At 38.2% G+C, this 27353-nt stretch overlaps 1 protein-coding gene across 5 annotated transcripts; it reads right to left on the minus strand.

Annotated features, from left to right (window-relative positions):
• On the minus strand, positions 1 to 27324 carry LOC110044357 (putative neuropeptide Y receptor type 6). 5 transcript variants are annotated; one of them, XM_020749893.2, is made up of 3 exons: positions 27219 to 27324; positions 17143 to 17292; positions 1 to 1926 (listed from the first exon to the last, which is right to left on the minus strand). In XM_020749893.2, the coding sequence occupies exon 3, from the start codon at positions 1595 to 1597 to the stop codon at positions 485 to 487; it is 1113 nt and encodes a 370-aa protein (XP_020605552.2). In that variant the 5' UTR covers positions 1598 to 1926; positions 17143 to 17292; positions 27219 to 27324; the 3' UTR covers positions 1 to 484. The 5 variants fall into 5 exon arrangements, with proteins under 5 accessions (XP_020605552.2, XP_089145689.1, XP_020605554.2 ...); XM_089289563.1 differs by lacking the exon at positions 27219 to 27324 and adding an exon at positions 19962 to 20236; XM_020749895.2 differs by lacking the exon at positions 27219 to 27324 and adding an exon at positions 17802 to 17917.
• Positions 27325 to 27353: the final 29 nt, after the last annotated feature.

Below are 27353 nucleotides of genomic sequence, written 5' to 3' on the forward strand. Positions count from 1 at the left end.
TAAAAAATCAAATGCAGTCTTTATTTGCATCCGTGTAAACAAAGTAATAGTCGGGCAATATTCTCTTGTCATCTTACTCGTGCAAAATGTTTGAAAAGCGCCGTGACTGATAATATAAGCAACTTTGTTACAATTTTTGCAATCATTGCACAAAGTTGAACTCATTTCTACCTCTTGTTAATACACTCAACAATGTCTCTCAATTGATTTATAAGACTCAAAAAAACTGAAAATAAGTCTCTGCCAAATCATGTTTCAGTAAGCACAAAAGTCGTTCCGTGTAACAGCAAGTCCGCTACATCCTTGAAAATACACTGAAGCAGAACTCTTGAAAATATAAAGGTTTGGGCCTTATCTTATAATGTTTGGAATATGATGGTAGGATAATCTGTCCCGTGTGTTTGGTTGACCTGAAATAGGGAAGCGACACAAAACTAAGGGTATTTAAAAATACATAGCTACACATGTGTATGCGAATTGGAAATTAAACGACAGTTTCTTTCTCGATTGGCACCATCACTGCCCCACCGTGTTGCAATAGTTCTTCATGTAATGATATTGTCTCGGTATTGTTGTTTCGTTGTATCCATTCATCGCTATTATCCTTCCTGTCGCCCCAGGACGCACACAGCTTGTTGATACCTAGGCGTCCTGAGGACGAATCTATTTTGAAAAGTCCGAAAAATCCACAGCAGAATATATAGGAAAAGAATCGAATATAACCATGCCTGAAGTGCTTGGTCAGCGTGCCATAAACAATTGGATTCAAACAGCTGTGGAAATACAGCAGAGATGGAGAGAAGCTAAACAGGAAGGCTACCAGGCTTTGGTTATCTTCTAAAGCAAAATCGTGAAGAAGCCAGGCGAGCTGGGCGGGCAGCATACAAATGGCGAATAAAATCACAATTGTTGCTAGAGTTTTAATCACTTGCATGTTCTCTCGCCTTCTCTCCTGATTAGCCATGCGATCCGGGACCTGATGTCTCCCTTGACGCACCAGATCGAGGCCGATCCGTACATATGCGACAGCAATAATGGTCAGCGGAAGCATAAATTGCAGCACGGAGAGGCTGGCAGTGTAAGCTTGTCGGTATGCGAAGGAAGGCCAGACCTCAGTGCAGCCTTGTGGCTCAGCAAGTTTTGGTTTTGTCACCAGTAGCAAGGGAATGACAAGAACAAGGCCAAGCAGCCAAATTCCCAGGATCCAAAGAAGCACATAGCGATGGCTCAATTCCGGCTTGAAAGGATTCAAAATAACGTGGCACCGAAAAACAGCCATTGATGTTAGGGTGAATATGCTGAGGTTTACTGTCACAGTCATTAAAGGCCAGATCAAACGGCAAAACAGGTCGTACTGAATGTCTGCAAACATCATGTAGACGTTCGTGGGAAGGCAGACAAACAGGTACACGAGGTCACTAATGGCCAGGTTGAGGATGAAAATATCATTTGCAGTTCGGCGGTGTCGTCTCGCTGCTACAATGATTATGACGAGCAAGTTTCCAAGGAGCCCCACGATAAAAGCCACTGCGTAGAACCCCGGTTTCACTTTGTCTTCTAGCTCTATAGTTTCCGTCGGTTCAGTGATGTTTGGCATGGTTTTAAAACAGTAAGGTGTTGACAGCAGCCCAAAGAAAAGTACCCTCTTATTGAACGCTTAAACTTGAAAGTTCACAACTTTAAACTTTCCGCCAGGTCAGTAAATTGTGCCAAGCTCTTGGCTTCTGATGTACTCTTTCGATTTCGGAACAACTGAACGTCGTCGTAGTCCGGCTGTGTTGGAGAATCTGACGATAATCGTGGCTGGTGATGAAGTTTTATATATTTATTTTTGTACAAGTTATGTGAAGTATGTAAATGAAGTTTATCTGCACGTCAGCACTGTATCTGCTATCTTAAACACACCAACAGGTCATCTGGCTAATTCTGAAAGAAATAACGTTATCATGCCCATGTAAATACAGGGTAAATAGAGTTTATTTACAGAAGATTTGTAATAATAATAAACTATTAAAAGGCGGTATAATAGGTTTCAGGGGCCGTGCACTTCACTACAACCAGAAAGGCAAAAATCTCTAGAAGGAATGAGTGTACAAAAATGATCGAGTTAAATCCCTCTATAGTCTTTATTTAACATCAAGGTCGGTTTGTAAGCGTATTTTCGCATTTTATGTGGTAGAAAGGTCAGATTTGTTTGAACATCTGCTAGGAGTTGGAATTCACTGTGAAAACAAAAAGTTCGTTTTCCTTAGTGATAAAAGAGAAAAACTACTGTTTTGGTAACAGGCGATAGTGATCACATTCGAAGGCATCAATAGCTGCTACTAAAACTTCACTTAATTAAAACTGCAAGCTATCTCTCTGATTATTTAGGTATGCAGTCTAATTAAAACGTCGGGAAATCCAACAACTAATCTTATGAGCATTTTTCGAGAAATCTTTCGGCACTGGTACGACTAAAAAATTCCATTGAAACAAGAGTTACAGCTAGAAATATGATCAAACAAGGTTTTTTTACCAACTAATTGCCTTTACAAAGACTCCAAACTAGTGTATCACTTTTCTTCCTTATACAAAATAATGACATTGTCCTTATTGATCCATGTATATCGTAGGAACTATATAGACTAAAACGTTTTCATTCGTATAAAAGTTATGAACTGGCAACAAACTCAGTATTGAGCAAATGACTTGACTATAAACATCCACGCAATTGCTCTGTGGCATACACACATACACTTAATTTCAACTCGAGTAGCTCTATTGAGCTAATATCTTCGAGAAAGAAGAATTCAGAAATAAATTTAAGTATTACAAAACATAATCGAACGCTAAAATAGTAAAAGTTTATTTTCTTTCTGGCTATCTTGATATCTTCATCTAAGTGATGTTCTTGTTCTCATTGTCTAGCAGCGAGTTCCAAATGTTTGCAGCTTATTATCGGATACACTCGAGTCCATAATTTGTTATTCTTGTTCTAAGGTCACTATGTATCACATCAGTACACGGCATAGACAAACTTTATTTTGGCCGAAACCACAACCAACATAGCAAACTCGTTTTGAATCGTTCATCACCGCTACTCCAGCTGACTGTAGCAATGATTGAAAGCGCAGTTCTCCATGGGAGACTGGTTGGGAACGATATTGTGTTAATGTGATATTTCATCCGTGTTTCATCGAGTATGAAAGACTGAGTATTTCATCTTCGCATTGAGTGTACGGTCAGCTGTTTCGAGAAAGATTGTTGGAATAAAGCGCAACAGCGCGCACGTCAACCCCGAAAGTTATAGTATGGTTAGAAGAAGTAGAGAGCAACTCTGCGACACACTCTGTCAATCAGTCGTTGAATACTGTTCTGACCGCTCAGCTTAGAAATCAACGAGATCCGCAATCCCGGCCAAAAGTAGTTGGGACACTTGAGCTGTATCACGTATCCCCCTTCCCCCCTAATCAATGTTGGAAAATATCGCGTTTTTTCCAACAAAAAGGGAAAAAATCACCTGATTATCAACATTGAAAGTGGGGGGAGGGGGGGGGGGGGGGGGGAGGGAGAACTTACTTCGTGTCCCAACTCTTTTGTCCGGGATTGCGGATCAATGTATTCGTTTTCTTTTATAATTCCACGTCGACTGACTGTGGATTTTGCCATTTCTATAGTTTAGAAACGTTCAGCATGTAAATTGAAGGAAGCTTCGCGCTTTATTAAGGCTGGACAAAGGAAATCTTTCCCGAGAAAGTTGTAGTAAAAGTTAACTTACATTAAAGTACATCTTGTACATTTCCCTTCCGGAACTGCCTGCTAACGGATGGAGCTTAGAACTTGCCTGTACGCTTGTTTGGATTTGCCTCTGGGCAAAATTTACATAAATTTGCCTTTTTGTAAGCTTCCAATCCCAAGATAAGTTCAGTTATTGATTGATCGATTTGTTTAATAACTTGCTAAGGTATTTTATCAGGTGCAAAACACCGCTAGCTGCTCTATTAAAACGCAGATTACAAGACCCTGTCGAGGTAAATGTATTTATAAGTGCAATTTAAGTGCAGTTAGCGGATGTTGATGGCCCTTGTTATTCCAGTGTTGTGTCATTACTAATTTCATTGGAAAGCAAACTTTACTAAATCTATTATTAACTCGCCTTCGCTTTTAAGCCCTTTTTTAATAAAGCCACCCCCCTAGAAGAAAGAGAAATCAATAAATTATTTAATTAAGGTGTTATTCTTAATTAAGAAAACCGGTGCCGTCAATTTCACAGCATCTTTCTCTGCTTGAAATAAAGTTTAATTCATAGAGGCAGCGTGTGTCAATGAAAATATCTTGTCTTCCTTGATTCAGATGATCTAGTTCCATCTTGAGAATAGTTGAAATATCAAAACAAATCAAAAAATAGATAGGAATTTGACATTGCCATCGATGAAATAGGCGTACACCTCTCTGATAAGACCATTAACATACCTCTAAATTGAAGTGTTTTCTGAAATCTGAAATTAGAACAGACAGGCTTTGTTTTGACGGCATAAAGAGTCCTCAGTTCTTAACACTGCTTAACAGGGCTTGTAACACGACTCGTGACCTTCATCATGGAGTATTCTCGTGAATAAACATTCTCCGCTGGCTCGGTGTCAAAGTAAAGTCTTGGCTGTTTTCCACATGCAGCTGGTGAGCAAATTAATGTGCGAAAAACCAAGTTACTAATTAGATTTCCTCTGGCCTTAATCTAGCGCCTCACGTCTTTTAAACGAAATGTTGAAGAGTTTCAAATATGCAACATGCAGTTTTGACAAGCACAAGATTATGTTCCATCAAGTTCTTGTCATTTTGTTTAACGGTTGCGAGGCTCAAACATAATGGGGCTAATGCTTGTTATAAAGATTCGCATGAGGTGTTAATTAACATTAAGTCCCCATTTAGCAATGTTTCTTTCTCGATCTGCACCCGGGATAACTGATGGCTTTCAGTAGCAATCACCGGCCTAAAACGAATGGATAGCAGATGAAAACTAAAACAAATGCCGACCACTTAAACACTGAGGAAATTATTGTGTTTTTTACGCGGTTTCGTTTTACTAATTGAAAAAATGAGCATTTTGGACATTAATGTAGTGGTGGCCAATCAAAACAAGGGAAACGAATACTCTACAGTTCATCTTCATGAGAACCGTCCTAGTAAATTCCAATCTAAGCACTGTCTTCGGTGTATTATCAAAATGTTCCCTCAAGCTGGTGATTATGGTCAATAAAGTTGTACCTACAATATTCCAAAGTGTGGCTTCATCTATCGATACAAATATTACTAAACTGTTGGGGCTCGTTTTCTGAATATCATGAGCATACTGTATAGCAACATACAGCATTCTTAAAACTGTATGGAGATATACGCATCACGGCGCTGAGGAAATTTGCCAGAATCGAGAATTTTAAGCGTCCACGGAACAGCAGGGTCCAAGGCATTTCCCTTCAACCGAGACTCCGGCATAATTGACGTTAATTAAGAACACGTTTTTTCCGTTCCAAGCCCATTATTATTAAAATTTTTCGGGGAGCAGAATTGTTGTCCCAAACGCGGCTGAGAAATTCTAGAATACTGTGTTTTCCTGGTCAAAACCAGTAATGAAACCTCGAGTTTGGTGTCTCAAAAGAGCTTCAAACACATAGAGGAACAGTTCTTTTGTTAATTTTAAGTTTAGAGGTTGAAATCACCTGGCAGCGCCTACAAAAGTTAATGAACTTAATCAAATTTTTCCCGTCATGTTTTGTATTATGCTGTTTAGGTGGAAAAGCATTTTAACTAACTTCCAAAACAATTATTTTAAATCACTTTGATTCATATCAAAACTGATAGATATCACAAGAGAGGTTTGATATATTTTCTTGGAAAATTTTTGTTTTGGTTTTCCTTGGTCAACCAAAAGAACTCTCCGTTATGTCTTCATTTTCGATAAATCTGTCCAGAAGAGCAATCAAAATGGTAGTTTTTTTTTCATTTTATATTGTAACTGGCGCCAAATCAGTGTTTTTAAACTCCAAAATTGTAGCATTGAAGGATGGAAGAAAAGGCACAAGAATTTATAATTGCAATTGAAGCTTGGTTTTAGAAGTCATCATGAAATTGTATTATCAATCAGTATTTTTTCAGTCGCAGTGTAGTGACGAATAGATTACTATAACATAAGGCTTCGTGAAAACACTGTGTTGTTTTCAAAGGCGGTTTTAAGGTCACACTGAGTTAAATTAATAAACGAAAGTGCAGTCACGAATCTGAATAGAATTACCGTGTCCTTTGTGAAATATTTATTGTTGAGTTAGTGCAGTTTATGACTCTGAAGCAATAAATTTCACTGACAAATTTTCAAGTTAAGTTAGTATGATGCCAAGAATTAAGTGCCTTCTGTATACGAATATAGGTTTCTTTTGTCCTGACATTACGCTTCTTCATAAGGTCGCTGTGGGTGGTGTGTTGTCTAAAACGAAAATATTATCTAGACGAATTGAAACAGCCTCATTTCCTTCAGGCCAAGGTAAAAATGCAAAAAGGGGGTGTTGAATCAACCCAGGAAATCGCAGTCACCTCGACGCCAGCTATCTGCGGGGCAACTCACAGCAGCTAAGTTCTTTCCCTTAATGTTTATCGTGAATTTCTAAAACACAACCTTAATCAAAACAAAAACTTTTTTCAAATCCAATTTGACTTCGCCTCGATAAACGACAAAACTTGCACAATGCCACTCAAGCTTTCTTTATAGGACAGCATTTATCTTTTGTATTTTCTCTTTCTTTCCTGTCAATAATGAACTATCAATATTTGATTTATGCAGGCCACACTTCATACACTCCATTCATTTCTCATTCGCTTTCTAGTCTGTCAATTTTAACCTTCTCCAGGTGAAACAAATTAGAAACGAAAATTGCGTACCGCAATGTTTTTGTGATTGAAGTGCAATATGAAAGGACGAAGGGATTAAAATCTGTCGCGTATATTGCCATCGGCTACTATGGTGCTTAAACATTAGCAAATATTTGTATATTTCAGTCCTAGAAAATATATTTTTATCTTTTCTCCTCAATAATAAAACTTGTAAATTGTGACAATTTTATTTGCTCTGTTAAGCTTACAAAGTAGTAGATGAAACCACTAAATTGGGATTTTGTAACCTGACTGCAACACTGACAAATCAAAATTGTATCAAATTTTTCAGAAGAAACAAAGGATTAATTAACGAGAAAAAACTCGACCTCGCAATCAGCTTCGTTTGCAAATTTCGATTTTACGTTTTGCAGTTCCTTCAAACTCTCCACAATCATTGGCTTATCAAACTCAGGGTCTTCAACATCTCTGCATCTCTCATTCCGTAAGCTGTCTTTTTCATAAACTTTTTTCAGTATTGATAAACAACACCTCGGATAGCTCTGCGTTGGAAGTCAAATCAATCTTGCGCCTGTCACTCTAAAAGTTAACCGATCATCAAAACCTATTCCTCAAATGTACTTTGTCCGCGCCATTCATTTTTAACCATCTCGATAGCAAAAAAAAAAAAGATAAAATAGATTGCAATGATAACGATAGCTAAGTTCTACTAAAAACCTGTTTTGTCACTTGGATGTCCTTCTGTTTTGCCATTGTTGCGGATTTTTGCCTTTTTGAATAAATGGAAACAAAACGCTCGCCACTTTTATTCTTGTTTGGATTTCTCAATACTGTAGTGACTGACGCCTCGGATGTGTAATCATTTTCACAATTTCCATTTTCCGGCATGGCTTGGCGTACGTGAGCGGGTGACTAATTACGCAGCTTGAAAAAAGATTTAAGATGTTCAATAATAAATGGCAAAACACACTGAAAAAAAGGAATGGCCTGTAAACACCACTGGGCTTTTTATAAACCTGTCGACATTAATCATGGCCACAAAATATATCCAAGTCATTATCTTTTGGCGATGTTCGCTTTTTGAAAACTATCGACACCTTTTCTACCTCAAATTATGTCAATATAGAAACTGTGGAAATTTCGCATATTGTCTTGAAAATTCCTTAATTGATACCTGTCGGTAGAAACCATCTTATTATGAAACTGATGTAAATTGAAAAAAAGATTCTGCTATCCGGCGATGTTCAATTGCTATCACCTCGTCGCTGGAATAATTTGCGGCGCTTTCAAGTATACTAGACGAATTTGTTTTTACAGGATAAAATAGTACTGGTAGCATGTAGATTAATCTGTAGCACAGACAAAGTCGTTAAAAAGATTATTGCCTCGTAAGTTTTCCTGGGAGGCGTTCGACCCTCATCCATTGTTGACTTTCTATTTTAAGAGCGAATTGACTATGGTTATAAAGCAGACTTAAATGGTTTCAAGTAGGATCTCAGTCATAAATAATGAAGTAGTCAAGGACTTTCAGCTATTGTATTTAAGTGGCTCTAAGCGATTGAAACCTGGTTCGTTAAATTTTGGTATTGTCACCGAGTGACATCCTCAAGAAGGTAATGACGACCGAATTGTGATTGAAATTATACCATCTTCCAAATATCAGGGCCACACTTTGGGGTGGGGAAACCATAAACCGACTATAGACTATGTTGTTGACAGTACTGCGGTTGGAGTATTGCTATGAGATAAGCGAAAACCCACTGAGGACGATACCGTTTTTGCGGTATATAAGACGATAAAACAAACATGAATAAAGATGAGCTAGTTTTGAAACTGTTTACGAAAAAATTACATCTTGTTTAGCCGTCGAAATGGTCGTTTGACATGGCGTGCATTTATCGTCGAACAAATCAGTTTCGCTTTTCTATTTGGCAAACACTGGTTTTTTTTCGACGCCATCTCAAGCTAAACGTATTCATTTGCTGTTACTTCGAAAACGTCGAATTCAGGATTATTTAATTTCCGTATTTTTGCAGTCCTTATCGAAGATAATTTGTTAGATTTAAAACTTACCCGATTCTCGAAGGCATTGTTTTCAGTGCGAAGAAATGAGATTTCCATCCGTGGTGAACTGTGTGATGCTGAGTTCTGTTTTGACTGCACCGAACAAGTGTTTTCACAGTAATTAAAATGGATTCTGTTGTCTATAATGTGTCTTTAAGTGTCAAAGCATGAATATTTAGCAAATTTCTGTTCCTGGTTTTCAATTATTTCGGAAATACAGATTATTCATTCCCAAGAGTATATATTTCATCAAAATTGGATCTATTTCCTAATGTCCGGGGTGTTTTTAATGGCTTCGTTGACATTCTAGCTGGCAGGGTTGCAGGCCCTGACCTAAATAACGATAATGAAGCAAGAAACGAATGGCGTTGTTAGTTACAAACAACTTTTGAATGAAAAATAAGGTCTCTGAATACATATCAATTAGAGTCTTTATCGTAGAACGTTAAGCTTCCTTTCTTTTTAATCCCAACCTTCCGCTAAATCCGAAAAGCTTTTTTTTTGAATCCGTAAAGGCCTAAAAGCCATTAACCAACGTGTTCTAGGGTTACTGAGATGTAGACTGAATGATCGCTAATTAAAATGGAAGTAATTTTTCCGGTTATGTTACTTAATGGGATAAATACTGAAATCCATTTGAACAAAAACAAACATTTGGTTCGCGTTGAACCCAAATTAATGCGTTAAGGTATAGATTGTGTATGTTTGTGGGCTTACAAGATAACGAAGATGAAATCTACCCTGCGAAACGTCTTACCTCCAACTTCCTCAGTAGTAATTCGTCACCCAGACGGTTTCCCTGGCAGGGTTTCCAAAAAGAGACGACTAAGGTATAAACAGCTGCTTTCATAAAAGAAAGTGATCCGCAAATACTGATTGCAAAACACTTTGGGATCTTTTGTCTATGCAGGTTCTTAGGCTATCAATCTTTTGTCTGTTTGCCTTTCTTATTTACCACATTGCCTTCAATTTTGGTAAGAAAAAGATCCGAAAGCCAGTAATTACACCAAAACAAACATTCATGTATTAAGGTGGATCAAAGGTTTCTTTTAATACGCGGAGAAGAAAGAAATGGACAGTTACCATGTAATCCCGTTAAGACGCCGCAAGGAAGTCGGATTTTATATTAAACATTTTGCCCAAAAATTAAATTAAAATACGTTTTTTACATGACCATGACAGAATCTGTGGACAATTGCCACTGAAACATTCATGGTAAATTGTTTAGAACAATTAGCTCGGATCAGTTTCCTCGGAGAAAAAGATTTTTCGTTGAATAGCAGTAAATCATTGCAGCAGGGTTTTACTGATCCTAATTAAGATATTGTCTGTTGGGCGACAGTTTTCTTCGGGCAGGGCGCAACATGCTAAAAAAAAGGAATATATAATTATTCATTTGCGGTGTAAATAAGCTTCAAAGGAAGGAGCCAAATTTGGCGTCAAGTCAAACGCTGTGAATAAGTATTCCATGCTAGCTCATTACCGGGAATGCTGTATCATGTTAAAATCACACGTTTGAACAATAAAACAACCAACAAGGTTTCGTTTTATTTTCAACATTGTATTGTCGCTCTCAGAAAGGACTACATCTTGTATTGAGACGCGAAACAGCGGCAAATTGCAAAGTTGAGTACACGTCTCTCTATTTCCTCAGAAAAATCCAACCGACCGAAGAATCAGTTAAAAAAAAAATTGCTCGCCTTTAACTGGTTTCACAACCAGACTCCCCTTATCTTTGTTGAATTCGCTCTTTCAATCATCTTAACTTTTCAGTATATATGAAATACACCGAATAAGTGTGTTTAGGCATAAGATTAGTCATTTTTAGCTCTAATGAAAAGCTTTTCTCGTAACGGTTTGTTTTAAATTACGTGGTGACTGCGCATGCGTTTTTGCGGGAGATGTGCGACGCAACGTGTATTGCGGGTGAAATCTAAGCTCAGCTGAGAAACAAGCGATTCAACCATAAGCAGAAATGCGTTGGAACTAGTGAAATGGAAATGAAAATGGTCCATGCGCTTGTATTTACATTTGGGTTTCTACTTTGTTTAAACGCTTCTCACACCACTGCAAACACCAGGTACGATTTATTGTCGTCCGCCATCTTGAAAAATCCCATCCATTCATCATCTGTAAATGTTAAAACCTTTTTTTGATCTCTTAATGCTTTCCAAGTTGCCAGTATAAAACTTTGAAAAAAAAAGTTGTTGAGTTGATGTGACAAGCGGCCTCAGTCTGAGATGATGGCATTACTGAAAGAACATGAGAATTTTTCCGATTCTCCAACTGCAAAATATAAACACCGGTGGAAGTTAGCGTGTCTGGGGAGCTCAGATCGTTGGCCGACTCGCCTGTTTGTCGACTACGATTATCTCTGCTCTTGCCACGCATGCTTCAGTTTTTCTTTCTATTTTGTCAAGAAATTTTCCAAACACAAACTTGTTCGGACTTCTTCGGAATTCGGCGCCAAACACAATTTCGTGCTTCGTAATGCAGCCCATTTTCTTTGTCTTTCTGTAATTGCGCATGCATTAGGCAACGTTGCCGGCAGATTTTTTACTCCGCCTGATCGATGTAAATTCCATGGGTGAGACATAGTGTTGACAAAGGCATGGTTTCTGACTGGTGCATCTTTCAGGCGAGCGAACAACAAAACAATGTTAGATTTACTGACTCGAATGGAGAGTACGTACCCACAAATTTTACTGTTTCCAACACTGAAGTACAATACAGAATAGAATTCCTGCATGACTTTTAAAGAAAAACTGCTGAAGGCTTGGAAAATGACATTTCAAGACAGTATCAGCATTTCAAATCCTTAACCTCAAATTTGTCGTCAAACAGTAGCTGTAGGTTTCAATAGTCAGCACAGTGGTTCTGCAGTGAGAAGCTCAGTGATCTTATGAACACAAGATCGTAAGGTCTAAACGAATCGAGGCGTGTAGCATTGTGATGCATTCACTCAGGAATGTAAATGAGTCCAGCAAACTGCTAGGACAAAGTTATGGAGGCGAAGTTGTGAGGGGGGTAGGGAGAGAGGCATGGACTACCATCCCACCGAGGTCTACAAAAAGGGAAAATCAGCATACGTTAGGTCCATGCTGTGGAAACCGAAGTTAATCTACCTACTGGAATTTAGGCTGCCCTTGCCTTCGTAAACTTCGTACATTTTTAATCGCACGCCTCTTCAACGTGAAATGAGCATCGAAGAGTAAACTAGTTGGCCGAAATTCTCTATGCGCTTTTCTGTACCTGGTCTCACGAAATGTTCTGCACATTGAGCTGCTGTGATCTGACCTCAAAGACAAATGACATAGACTACACCGAATTACGTGATAAGGCTTTCAAAAGTATTAAATAAGTGATAATAAAAAATAAATTCGTTGTTTCTTGTACCAGCTCACCCTGGGCGTTCTTGTCTTGTTTGCTTTAATGCCCCTTTTCACCTTCCCGACAAAAAAATCTGATGAATCTGTAATTTAGTGCCTGTGTTTTCAATTTCGTTTTTTAATATATAGTCTTCCGGCGCCGTCTTTCATGCTGCATTAGGGAATCGTCGTCGCATTTTGTCGACACATCTGTCGCAAATCAATGTAATAGTACCTGACATTTTGTAATATAAATCGAGCCACTGTACATTGCTTAATTTGCTCTAACTGATCTTGTCTTTATGACATATAAAGATGTTATTGTTGTTTGAAAAGGGTTTTGGCCTTTCCCGAGACATATCAAGAGTGTAATAATATAGCATTACAAAAATCATGTTTTGGTGCCACTTCAGCTGCCACTTAGAATGTTATATTTGCCAATTGCCATAAGATTTTCAAAGTAACCACTTAAGAGGCTGTCTCTGTAAGAACCGACCACTGATTTTACTTCGAAAATTCGATTTTTCTCATAAGCTGGGATTTCAAAGCCCTTACCTAGTCAATCACTAAAATGAGTTTTATTTCATTAAAAATTCCAAATGTAGTTTTCTGGGATTGATTGAAGTTCGGTCCGCTCGACACAATTTTCATGCCCGCCGAAACTGGAAAAGTAGCACATATTGCCGGCGCTCTAAAAAAAAATAATATTCGCTCAAAAGTCCCAATTATTTTTTTCAACTATAGATATATCATAGCCGTTTGCTTAGCCATGTTGCAATTATAATTCAATGTTGTTCCTTCAACGGTTGAAAGAAGATTTTCTACCCGTTAAATCGAGTTTTGAACCAAACGCCAAAATAGCTCTACTTTGCAGACACGTTTTAAAAATGTGGCACCTGTTTGAAATTGCTGAACTACATGAATAGAAAGTATAAATGTCCCGTGAGTATAACGGGAAGATTGGGAACTAAATCACTTGTTGTAAACACAAAATGGCCGTGGCGTTTTATATCAATCCTTCCTTGGCTTTCCGAATCACCGTTTACTGTTCATACATGTATGTGTGCTGAGAGTTGTCCAAAAGAATGCTTCTACAAACCTTTCAAGAGGAGTCTACATGATTAAACCGGCTTCGAGGAAAACAATGGTCAGTAATACAAAGAACATCGAAGTATGTGACGGTCACGCTCGACACAGATGAGGAACGCGTAAATCTACTTTATATACAAACCTACAGTTGGAAGGAAAAGCTGGCAGTTTTAATGCTACCTAGGTTTCGAGGATCGCTACAAAGGACCAAAACTTTAATCTTGAAGCCAGGTAAGAGATTTACGGGAATTAATCGGAGCACTTTACGAAGGCGAGTGTGTTAGTTACTCACTTGAATATTTTCAAAATTTCCTGAACTTTAAGCGGTCGTCAGTTTTGAAAACCTTGTGGGCAGACAAATTTTATTATTGTTTTAAATTAAGGGACATTTATACTTTCTATTCATGTAGTTCAGCAATTTCAAACAGGTGCCACATTTCTAAAACGTGCCTTCAAAGTAGAGCTATTTTGGCGTTTGGTTCAAAACTCGATTTAACGGGTAGAAAATCTTCTTTCAACCGTTGAAGGAACAACATTGAATTATAATTGCAACATGGCTAAACAAACTGCTATGATATATCTATAGTTGAAAAAAATAATTGGGACTTTTGAGCGAATATTATTTTTTTTAGAGCGCCGGCAATATGTGCTATTTTTCCAGTTTCGGCGGGCATGAAAATTGTGTCGAGCGGACCGAACTTCAATCAATCCTAGAAAACTTCAATTGGAATTTTTAATGAAATAAAACTCATTTTAGCGATTGACTAGGTAAGGGCTTCGAAATCCCAGCTTATGAGAAAAATCGAATTTTCGAAGTAAAATCAGTGGTTGGTTCTTACAGAGACAGCCTCTTAACATGGTGGTAAACGGGAAAATTGTCAAGGAATGGGTTTTTGTCTCGGACATAGCTGTTGCGGGCTGGCGAACGTGACTTATCATTCATTAAGCGGCGAGTCTATCGCCCCTCATAGAACGATCACATCACTAACTTCGTCACTTTTGCTGGGTCCGTGCAGCCAAGGGTGGCAAAAAAGGCCTTGTGATCTGAAAGATAAAAGGTTCATTTCCAACGTTGCACTAAGGCACTACGCCATAGAAAATTGCAGTTGTTATTTTCGCCTTGCCATGTCTTGTATGACTTATTGCACCTATCAGTATCATGAGAGATGACTACAGGGACTTGCATTCCCGACTGTTCACATGCGAGGAGTGGACAGTTTATGAGTTTGCTGTTGTTCCGCGTCACTGCAGCTTATCCTTTGTGAGTCCTTCGTATATCAGCACCTTAAGAGAAATGCATGGTCTTCGAAACTAGATAATTCAGCTACAGAGTATATGAAACATAGCTTTTTTCATTGTTTGACCAATGCCAAGCACGTGTTTCTTTACAAAGAAACCTGAACTTGGGATTATTACTCGCGCCTGATTCGTTTACCACGTGACTTATTCTTGCCAATTTGTTTGTGACAGGAAGATTCCTGGTGGAAGATTCCTGGCGGACTGCAACAATGATTAGCAGGGTACACATAGCGCCCTGGTGATAAGCAGGCACTGGTCTTGTTGGGGCAACTGTTTATTCTTCATGATGGGCCAAACGAAACAATAGGTAAACAACAAAAACAATGCCCCTAGCCATAAGAGGAGGTCTATTCTACGGTTTGGTGGTTTAGCCAATTTTGAGTGCCGGTTTTCGGGTACATCCGCATTTAACTGGCGGTTTACGGCTAAGAAATTATCGCGCGGTTACTGGAAATCATAATTTTTTTCTCGCCGTTTCCGGCTTTTGCTTGTTTTTGGATGGTTATTCAAACATCTCGAGGAATCTTTGTGTTTGTGAACAGCCGATTAGGCGTCGAAACGTTTTGTTCGCTGGTTTCCGAATGGAGTTAAAAACAATCTGTTTAGAAACAGTTTGGTCTTTCAGGTCTTTCTGAGGAGAAGCACGATTATTGAGCTAACATATCCTAAAGAATTTGTTACGTACTGTTAAAAGGTAGTGGGTTATGATGATAATCGCCCTATTCTAGTAGGGCGGTTTCGGTTTTTAGGAGAAAATGAAAGCGACCTGCGGTTTCGAATGAGCAAAACTAGTATGGCTATTTGCGGAATGTACGCCCCCCTATAATAGACCCTCCTAAGAGCAAAAGAGGTGCAGATTAACAAGAATCAAAATAGAGCTTTTAAAGAGGTACCGGCCAACTGGTAATGTTCTATTTGAACTCACGACACTGATTGCTCTCGTAATTAATGATTGTTTTTTTAATATGCCCCGATCGCGTGCTCAGGAAGAATTAAATGCGAATTGCTGCAAAACGCCTTGGAGTGAACCCTGTCAAGTTACAGGTTTTTAGGAAGTTGACGCATACTACGAAGACTATGACAACGAGAACGTCAACAAACAAAAGTGTTAAGGAGGCTATGCACCATAAGCTTCTTGGCTTCCAAAGACCACGATAACGCTCGCGTTTCTCCTTAAACGAAAAATTGTTTTTGATTTTGGCGCAGAATATCTTAAATTGTTAGCTTCTGATTTCCATTTTTTACAGTGTCTGTTAACAAAATCATTAATTTAACTTTTCCTCACTTTCTACAGGCGTGACTGAGTGGTATTCTCGTATAGAGAATCAAACTTGCCTCGTCGGATTATTTACACTACAGTATACACGCACTTTGAAATGAACTGTCTATGAATTACAGCAGGATAAGGGGTGGATAAGGAACGCTGTGACTCCTATATCATGTAATTTGCAATAGATTACTTAGCATATTATGAAATTTTATAAAGGTCTTATTAAAATTGCTAAAACTCGTTTTCTATATTACAACATGCGATAAGTGTTACGATAACATAGCCACCACATACAGGGCCGCAACGAAGGCGGTGTCAGATTCATAAGTGTTTGATCAGAATTAAAGGAAGTGCAGCAGGAAATATAAAAAAAAAATGGACGCGTGCGTTTGACTTCAAAGGCGCAATCAAACGTGGCGGCCCCTTTGACAAAGACGCTAATTGTTCTCCAAGGAACCTTGAAAGCGGAAACTTCGTTCAATGTTGTTTTTCGCAAAGATATTTTTAAAGTGGTGAAGTGAAACGCCATTGAAAACCTCGAATGATATATCAAATTGTTTCTGTGAAAAGCTACAAATTTTTGATAAATATCTCGAAAAATGTTTGTAACCTTTTTGGCACTGATTAGCAAGTTTCGTCAGTTCTACATGCAATTCTTTTCATACATTCACCGTTAGACTTCCGTATTCACGATAAGCAAGTTATTAGTACTTATAAACTCAATTTTGCCGGTGTAAACCTAATTCGAAGATTGTTGTTACAAACTTTATTGTACAAGGGACAAAATGAAGTCTCCAAGTTACCTTTACTGACTTTACGAATCATGTAAGGATTTCATTAAAGTCCATCTGAAGTTTCAAATAAGCTAGAAGGTCTTCACGTTTGTTGTGAATTAAAAATATCTGACGGCGGATAACAAGGTCAAGGAATAACTCTGCCGTACTAGTCTAATGATGGGTGGAGAGTCCATAGTTCACCAGTCTCAATATTAAGAATACTACTTGTTTTCTTGCCTAGCCTGTCTCATTTGATAACGGAGTTCAAAGCAACCCATTGGTTGGAGAAATGCACTGTTAGAAAAGAATACCTTTTCCAAGGAAAGATAGTGTTTAAATGTAGCGGATGAAGTAAATTCTTGACCAGTACGTAGGGGTAAGCATAAGAGATATCAGAAACTGAAATCTTTACCTGTGCTTCTTCAGAAGTCGTCTATCTTCTGCTGATTGCATTGTCGGCGTTCAGAAAAATCAATGACTTTCGTGTCTGTGCCTTGGTTCAGAGACTCCAATCTTGCTCTTGCATCCGGCGAAATTTGTCAATGTCGAAATGTTGGTTTTCCTGGCAAAACATAATCATATTCATGAAGACACATAAACGGAAATGGAAAATTTAACAAAGAATTAATAGCTTCAGAGATATCTGTTTGGAGCGATGAATTGGAAGTAGTTACGCTTGGCTACAAATCGCGTCATATAAACCTGTTTTTCGTTTTTCAGTGAAAAACTGTTTTGAAATTGCTGATTTTATTTCATGAACGGTGCTGAGTCTTAAAATATGTTACAAACTGTCTCATGCATATCTTATGGTAGCTGATCATAAAAATCAAACCCCGCGCCATTGTGTTCTGCAACAACGCGCACGACGCGAACTAATATGTCAGGCCAACCATCTGAGCAATTTCGGCGAATTTCAGTTTAATTATGAACGGTGGGTAGCCTCTCTCCGTCGCAGATCAAGAATCGTCATGAAATTTTGAAGTCCTGAAATATGATTACGCCAAAATACGACTGCTGTCGCACAATCTACCCGCAACTTTATTACATTTCACTCCAAGGGGTGTATCTCACCAGCACTCGAATGAAAAATGTCCAACGATGAATGACTCAGCATCAACACCAACAAGCTGTGAAGGGATGCATGTGCTTTAACTATTCACTGATTTGAACCAGATACGCGTTTCACGGAAGAGCGATCTGCGGCGTGTAGAAGTCGGAAGTAAATACCGATCAAACACTCTAGAAGAGAGCTTTTAAAGATAACTTCCCTTCCTTATATATGTATTGATGTTTCCGACTACGATATGTGTAATAAATACGATACATATAATAAGTACGATGCAAATGTAATAAGCAGCCATTTCTCCTGATCAGTATTCCACTCCAGTATACAAGCTTCTTTGTTTCTATTTTAGGTTTAGGAGAATGAAGAAAAGTAATAATGCCTCAGTACACTATATGTACGGAAACAAAACATAAAAGAGAAAGCTGTTCTTTTACTAGTGTCTTCGTTGATGATCTCATAAGTTTAGAAAGCCGACTTTCGTAACTTAAGTCCTTCGTTTCTATTGGCGCCGAAAGTCCTCCACCCACAATCATTGGGTGGCCACAATATAAATCATTCAAAACTAGTATAAAAATAACTAAGACTTGAGTCTTTCGATGGCCAGTCCCAAACTGATTCTGAGTCCCAAAGTACACTTTTGACGATTTCTCTACGCCATATATTTCAAACTACACCAAGGCGATTAGTTTTACAGTTGCTGAATGAAAAAGTAAATCTGTCGACCTCAGAGAAATTCATTTTCAGGGTTGACGTTCTGGTGGGAGAAAATTTACCTTGTTTTCTGAAATTCGACATTTGGATGGTCAGTTTTAGAGGACTGACCAGGAATGCGAAAAATGAACATATAATGAAAAACGGCTGAGAGTGGGATGCGATATTGCGAAATATACGCTTTTTACTTCGGTGTACGAGATATCCTGTCGAGCGACAAATTGAGATAACAAGTTTTAAAAACCTCATCTTTTTGGCTATTTTTACGACAAAAATTAATATTTGCATAAAACGTGCGAGAAACAGGAGCTGCTGAAAACTATATGACTTTTATGCTTTCAGCATTAATACAAACCACTTTGAGGCCATTAGAATTATCTTTGCGTAAACCTATATTTTACCGGATGATGAAAATGATAAATCATTTAAAAAACATGTCGCGGAAGTAGTGTTCTCATGTATTATTCACTGAAGATAAGTTATCTGAGAACTAAAGTTGTATATTTGCTATCGTCGTTAAAAGCCGAGCCAATATCTCTCCTTAATTGTTAGTACCGCTAGTACATTTGAACTGTATCCTTTAAGAGAACGTTTTTTTCTTTTGTTTTACTTGTGATCATAAACTGAACATCATGAACAGTACAAATAGAGAACCGGGATCTTACACTGATACGATGCATGCGGCAGGCCGCGCAATGAGCTACCTTGTTTCGCATTTATCGCTCTAGCCTACGTTCTAGGTTTTAGAATATTAGGACATTTATCTAACCTTACTTAGGAGTATTACGTAAACCACTCTCTCCGAACACTTAAGTGCCACATATTTTTTTTTTTCACAGCGGGTAAAAAAGCCTACGGCAACTAAAGTTGTGTACAATTGTCCATGCACTTTCAAAGCGCGTAATTTAGATTTCTCTCCTACTTATTGCTGTAAAGGTAGATTCGATTCAGCTATTAAATTTGTTGCTTGTAACTCTCACGAAAGTCTTACCCCTAAACATCGGTTACGAATCATATGAATAGTCTATTAAGACTTATCCATTGCAAGTTAGGGAGAGATTAAATTGGAGCCTGATTAGCAAGAATTAAAACTGTGTGCATTATGTGCTGCGCTACAGTACAGCCGGTTGGCAATAGAAATTGAGAGAAAGAAAAAAGTTTTTGAACCAGGTTTGGAGAAGCGAAGCCGGAGCGCTCAGAAAAAAAATAAATGAGAAATAGAAAAAGTAAGAAAGAAGAAAGGATCGAAGCATGAGAAACTTTCTAGTGGCTGCAAGATAATGAAATAAGTATTTAAATAGTTTTTCGGTAGTTCTGTCGATGCCGGCATTTGAGGCCAAAACTTCTTCAATATCTTTAAGTCCGACACTCTTGGTCAAATATAATTAGACATCAAGTCGAAGGAACTAAACGACAGAAATACTTTAGGAATATTATAACTGAATGTAACTCACCATAGCACACCACACGACTTCTAATTCGTTCCTTCGCGGTTATTTAGAAACTTTTCCACGTCGCTCAAATAAGTGTAAATGAATGCCTCTCGAACGTTGGAAGCAAAAAAAGGGGATTAAAGCTTTCAGACGAAAATTCGTAAGTCAAACAAGGCGAGTGGAGACAAAAATTTGCTAAGACAACTAAAATGGCATGTGAACTTGTTCCGGAGCGATGGAGTCAATATCTCCAGCCAGGCGCTCAGAAAATAACAAAGACCGCCATCTAGGTTTCTTGAATATTAAAAACATCTCAAAGTAATTAATAACACAGCAAGTTAAAAACAACTAAAAAATGTTTATATTAACGGTGATTGGGACACCTGTCATTAATTGGCATACCTTTCGGCGCGCGATTTTATTTCACGGTTTTCTCTCAACGTAATAAGCGGCTTCATTGATCCTAACCAGTGCTGTACTATAGATCGATACGAAAACATTCACCTGTCAACTTTGAAAAAGTTGACCCCTTGTGTATCAAGCATTATGGCATTATGCCTTTGAATTTCGCGCCATTTCACCTTATGTTTAACGCGGGCGCCATATAAACGGAAATTGACTCCTCTGACTTCCTACATCTTCTAAGCTCCTTTTAGCTTTGCAAGCGGAAGTTTGAACTTCTGTTATAATCTTATATTTCTTCTGCTATAAACATTATAACTCAACTGTCACTCGCCATGGCCATACAAACTGGATCAAAACTGAAGGTGCTTCTGTTTGCTAGTGAGTAGACCTGTGTATATCTTTAGCATAGCGGACCTATTTCACGGAGACATGAATAAAGTTTCGCTAGTTTTATTCGTTTTCGGCTTGTTTCTGTAATCCTCTGTGTTGATTCTCCGCTAATATTGAAGCTACAAGTATTGTTTCATGAATAACAAATTAAATTCCTTGTCGTTAGGTAATCTTTGATGATCTCTCACTTTTAATACACATTTATGCATTCTGGAAACACATGTACATTATACCACCATGGAGTAATGTCAGGTGCATAATAACAACTTGCTTTGTAATTTTTCTTTGTTACACGAGCCTCAAGGCTACACCGCCGTGCAATAAGCTCATTCAGTTGAGAAAGAAGAATGTTTTCTTTTATGTTACTGCTAAAAACATTATTTATTAAATTAACTTCTTTTATAATAGCGACTAAAATTAGACTTCGTAATTCAGTTTCCAAACAGTTAACAAACTTACCAAGAACAGCTATAACCAACATTGTCAGAAATAACTGTGCAATTATTCAGCAAAATTTAGTCACTTTGTATATACTGATATATGTTACAAACCAGTGATTTAAAGACTGCTTGTCTTGTTATTTTGTTGTCTTATTTTTTATTTGAATGACAAAAAAATAATAACTAAACTACTGGCGATCTTTTCTCTTAGTGTCAGATGGGTGTTTTATCCCTGAACACGAACACGTAAGGGCGGTATGGACGAAAGGGGTTGGGGTGAGACGAGTTTTTCTTCTCGCGAGGACCATGTCTCGTCCCAGTCCCTTCTAGTCTGACATGTCTCGCCTCATAATCCCCGCCTCGCAATCCCCGCCTCACAATCCCCGCCTCAAAATTGCCGCCTCATAATCCCCGCCTCAAAACACCCGCCTCATTTCGAGAGGAAAACAGACTGCCAGTATACGTAGTCTAAACGATAAATTATCGACAGACATTTCTCGGGTTTCAAACCGTCTAGGAAATATAAAAACACACGAAACAAACATGAGAAATAAGGATTATCGTTCAAAATTAAATGTCTTAGCAAGCGTGTTATACAAGAATAGAACTCGTACGGCAATGAATGTTTTTGATATTTCGCTTTACTCATCTTGCCTAGTTTCCATTGCGTTAAACTTTTCACAGCCTTGACAACGGCAACTCGTTTCACTAGAATTCAAGAAACAACCCGCTTCTAACATTTCCATATTCATGTGTATTAGTCCACGGGTAAGAAAAAGAGAAATGAATCAAAAGAGAATTGCTGAAGTCTAGTTCCTTACAACGGGTTTTGTTCTGTGCTATTCAAATTGGGTTATTTAGTAAAGAAATGTTGCTGTCCACTTTGCATTATCCAGTTGTGTTAAATCAGTTATAACAAGGCAACATTGATCATAATATTTTTAATATAAGCACTGTGTTTTAATCAGTATGGTATTTCTTTGCAATTATATGAAGCTTCAATTATTGAAAGAAAGGCTTGTTGAAAGTCCTTTAACATACTAACTTCGACAAAAATTTGAAATCGAAGTGCAAACAATTCAACAAGAACGACGATGAGTGAATTCTTTCTACCTACCTTGGATATTCGTAAAGTAAATCAGCGCAGATGGCGTCTTAAAATATATGGTCGGGTTTTTTGCAGATGGAATATGTGTAAAATATGAATTCTTATTGATCTCGATCGGTCGTTGTTGACATTCGAGACTGGGTTATTGATTGCATTGAAGTAGTCGTTTCCTATTTGTTGTTTATGACAAGACAATCACTTGAATATTTTTTTATAAGAGCCGATTGGTAATTATTTGCCTTATTTTTTCTTTGTCGCGTCTTGCTTCTTTTCTTTCTGATACCAGGTGATGTCATTTTGATTCCTGACTGATCGAAACCACGTGCCCAATTAATAGGATGTTTATCAAGTCACATTTCGTTTGTTTTGCTAGCATTATAAGGCCATCCCCCCTTTTTTTCGTTTATTGTCGAATGCGTTTTCTGATTTTGGGTCGGTCGGTCGGAAAAGGAAAAAAAAAACAAAAATAAAATTGGAAAAGGAGTCTGGAGCTACGAGGCCCGGTACCTCAGCATAATATCCGTGGAGCCTGGAAACAACAAGGTGTGGTTAAAAAGTCAACATCGCGGCAATGGAGGAAGGAAAAAGTCGACGTCGTTGTTAAAATCAAACGAGAACAGGGCAAAACTAAAAATCTGTAAGGCAAAATATTGCTTATTTTCAGAATAAAGTGACAACTGTTTGAAATAATGTGTCATTGCCTTCATTGCCTTCTGTGTAACTTTTTTTTTTTTTTGAAAACGCGAAAATCTGGGTCGGTCGGACGACGCTAAACAGAGATAAAAAAGGGGATGGCCTTATTATATTTCGTTTCTCAGAGCCTAATTAAAGTGGTCCTGGGTAGCGTTTACAAGGCAGATATGGTTACCACAGGGCCAGGGTAACCCTATCTGCTTCGTAAACACGCGTCCATGAAAAAAGAGGAAATGTGGGAGTGCTAAGGTACCTCTTTTGATTTTCTGACGTGGCCACGATATAATTTCTTTGATTTTTATTGACATTTGCTCTTAATGTTAATAAATATACTGGTCTGCCTTACTTATATCGTGAAAAATTGACAATGATGTTTGACATTAATTGCGCGGAAATGTGATTTTAACCTCACATTTTGTTTCAGTTTTACTTTGGAAAAAAGATCGAATAAGGGCTTTTTGCGACGAAATTTATTGTAATGATGTTTGTCGCTACTGTCGATAAAATATTTGATTACAGAATTGTTTATAGTTTTGCCGTCAAATTCATCCCAAATAAAAGAAAAATAACTGTCTAGGATTTTAATTGAGCTTAGAAATTTAAGTTATTTATAAAAGTTAGGGATCATTGTTTATCTTCTTACTATTACTTGTTGAGGTTTAGACACAGCGCTTTACAAAGGAAGACAAAAATTTATCAGCATACGGCAATACACACGACGACATATCATACAGTCTTGGCTAATCTTGGCTAATTTAACAAACGATGAAAAGTAAAAGAAAAAACAATGTAAATAAATTGAAGAGAACTTTTTTCTCGATCACTTTGAGCGTGAAAAGGTAGAGGTGCTGTTTCGTGATCGCCATTATCATTGTCAAGCAAACGAATAAACGTTCCCTTATCTCCGAGCTTTACCTCTAATGTTAGAGATGAGAACTAGTGATGAGATGGTGGTGATGAGAACTAGTGATCAGTGAAAACCAGGTTGTAACTACGAGATTTTTTTATTAGAGATACATCAATAATGCTACGAATTAATTGCGCATCGAGAAAAAAGTTTTCTGTTCCAAGGGAGATGAACAAGTAAAAATTTAGTGCGCGTCTGCTACTCATACCAGTCAGCGGAAGCCTGACACTGACCAAAAGTGATCAGATCCATGCAGATCCATACAATTTCCTCATGTTCTTCCCTATTGAGCAAAATCTCCTGGGAAGTTTAGGGACCTTTTCCGATATCAATCATAGCTAATCATTGAAATATTGATCGAGTCGCCGACGTGAAAAAAACATCTGTTCTAAAATAGTATTTTGACAATGGCCTTGGTGGTTATTTGCTTCCTCTCAATCAAGTGCAATGTAATCCCATCGTCCAGTCTATGGCGCATTTCCCATTTCAAGCAGTATATATGATTTACATGTATCAAATTACTGTGTAAGTCAAAGGTGTCTTGACAGGCGCGGGAAAACACAACTTTTTAAGAGGACGTGTTTCCCTAATAAAGCACCTATCAAACTTAACGGGACCTCTCTCCTATTTAATCGAAACCACGTTGAGTATGATAGGTGCCACCAACAACCTGAACAGAAGTCATCTTCAGAGCCAAGTGAAAAGCGCTTGTCATCCCATGGTGTTGTAAACCTGGTCCGTTGAAGCTGATTTGTAAGTTCAGTAGCCAGCGAGCAGGCTCTTGTTTGGGGAGCACACGCGCACGTGGCGAAGCCGTGGGAAAAGTGAGGCTCACTTTCTTGGCGCTTCCGCGCCAGCCTCCTACCGGCCGGATTGCTTCGCTCGCGCGTATGACTCGATGGTGAGCGTGGTGGCAGGCTATAAGTTTAACCGTGAACAAACATTTAGCGAATTCAAAGTCGTCTTACCAAATTTCAAAGACACTGACCGAGCTAGCATGCTGACGGAAAATCACTCGATTATTTAAACTGAATACAAGCAGGAATCTCACTGTCGAATACCACCTGGCTTCAATGCATCCAACTGGGACACACCGCTCGTTTCTGTGCCATAGTAAAGGTAAGGGCAAGGGCGGTCGGGGACACTGGTGCAACGTGTCAGAACTCATCACACAGTGACAGAACATGTCGATGCAAAGGGAAAAATGAAACAGACAAAATCAATTCAAGCAGGCTTCTGACACTTCGGATGAGATAGTAAAGCATTCATTTCCATTTGAGGCCAACGCCCATGCAGGTGCATGGAAGCCTTACTGGGAAGCAAAATGCTACTGGTGGTTTGTGGTATTCACATCATCAATGACGAGGCCACATTCAGAAATTTGATGACAAGTTCACACGAAAAAAGTGCTACATCGAGTTAACAGATGGGACACGATCTAACAATGTGGCACTCAAGAGGAGAGATGTGGAGATAATCATCATGCATGCCACTGGAATGTATGCCAATGCGACACGAAAGAATGCGTCATAAGTTCCTGCATACTCTCAGAACGTATCATCAGAGCAAAGTGTGCAAGTTGCGACTGAAAGAGGTTCTACAGTGACTTTCAATCCATACGTCGCTGAGTTAGTTTACAAGGACGATACCCGTTTTAACGTCGAGAAGCATTGAAGACTGAATGATCTCAGTACTTTCGACAAGAATGAATCTGATTTTGTTAACTACACTTATGACCTGAAGGCTTGGTATGAAATAGCAGGCCACTGTAGTTCAGGGACATCTTGAAACTAAAAGGTGTAATGAAAGATGTGAGAGTAAGCGATAGTAGTTCTAGTAAACCATGGTATTGTAATGTTTGTATTGAAGGAAAGATGACCCAAAGTAGAAAGATAGGTTATTCGGAATTCCATAAATTTGAAGAACTACAGTAACGTTTCGAGAGTTTTTTTTCACTTTGTTACATGAGACCGTGATATTCCAACTTAATTATTCAGCGATTTAGCAGCTAAGGTACTGGTGCAGTTATACTTTTGAAAATAAGTATGAGAAACTGGAAGGAATCATATTCTCTCAGGAAGGCATTTTCTTAATCGAGTTAGTTTAGCAGGCATTAAGCACGTGTATCATCGCGAGTAGCAGCTGAAGCAGCATACAGTCACTCTTCAGTTTATTTTGATAAAAAACAAACGATTTTCTTTATAACACTGTACAATTTGGGTGATCAGTGCCGTGTACATCACAATTATCGTGAGTAGCACAAACGCTTCACTTTAGGCTTCAAGCTTTGTTCTTTGAACTAAATAACCGACGATTTTGAGGTCTTCTATTTACTTGTGCCGGATGTATAATAAAACGGTCTTGTCAATCAGTGAATTGAACAAATAACATACCGTTCACCCCTTGTGAATTAATCAATTGGGAGTTTAAACTCCATGATTTCCCGATCTCCACAGACTTCTACAAGACCAAGAACTTTGGTCATCGTGTCGTCGTCTCTAAACTTATGCAGAATGTATATCAGTATTTAGTTATAATTGAAATTAAAGTTGTGAACAGGTGACTCGGCTAGACGAGCTCGATAATTTTATCCGCTGATTATTTACGCCAAAAAAGTTTGTCAGTTTGTCTTTATAATTAAAAGAAAATTATACGGTGGCTTTAAGATACCAATTTTATTTTTCGTGTTAAAATCAATACTCGCTGCGCTCGTTCGAAAATAAAATTCATATCTATGCGCCGCCTTGTAATATTCTCCATATATTGCACTACGTTTAGCATCGAACTTTGTTCCAACTTGATCTAGTGTTTGTCCAGTGTTATTACGGCGTGTAGTCATGCTTGAAGCTTGACACAATGGTGATAAGTTCAAGCTCAGGAGTATTTCACAAAATGTCTTATTAAAATGTCTTTTTTTTTAAACAAAACTGAAAAATAAAAGGTTTTTATATTTGCCTGCTGTCGCATTTCGGTGGAGACAAAATAATATATACATCACAAAAGAAGAAATTAACCGAGAACTTGCATAATTATTCACTGATTATTCAACGGAAATACAGTTTGCAGGCGTTATAGTCCGAAACTTATTGCTCTTTATCATAAGTCTTCAGAATCTTGTTCAAAACTGTGCATATTTGCTTCCATTTTTCCACTACTCTTTGTGGGGAAGTTTGGTAATGAAGGAAAATTCGGACCTTGTGAACATCACATCTCACGGGCTTCTATCCGAACATCATTTATGTCATATGGCGAAGCCGACAGAGGCAGTACTAATTAACTGCGTTGCCAGCAAAATTCAATTTTTGCAAGAGCTAGAAAACATTTTATATACTCACTGTATTTCACGCAGTGGCTTCACGTCCACGCGATGTATTTCCGGGCTTGCTTTTGGTAGTTGTTCGTAAATGTTCTTTTGTTTGTCTGCTTCAGTTGTGCGTCAAAAACTAGGACACTCTGGTGGAGTGGGCGTA

Source organism: Orbicella faveolata, unplaced genomic scaffold (assembly GCF_042242905.1).
Source record: "Orbicella faveolata isolate gen_17 unplaced genomic scaffold, um_ofav_v1 contig_2, whole genome shotgun sequence".
Taxonomy (NCBI): Eukaryota; Metazoa; Cnidaria; class Anthozoa; order Scleractinia; family Merulinidae; genus Orbicella; species Orbicella faveolata.

Coding starts and splice junctions, on each gene's coding strand:
- LOC110044357 (XM_020749893.2), bottom strand. CDS start 1,597: ATGCCAAACATCACTGAACCGACGGAAACTATAGAGCTAGAAGACAAA.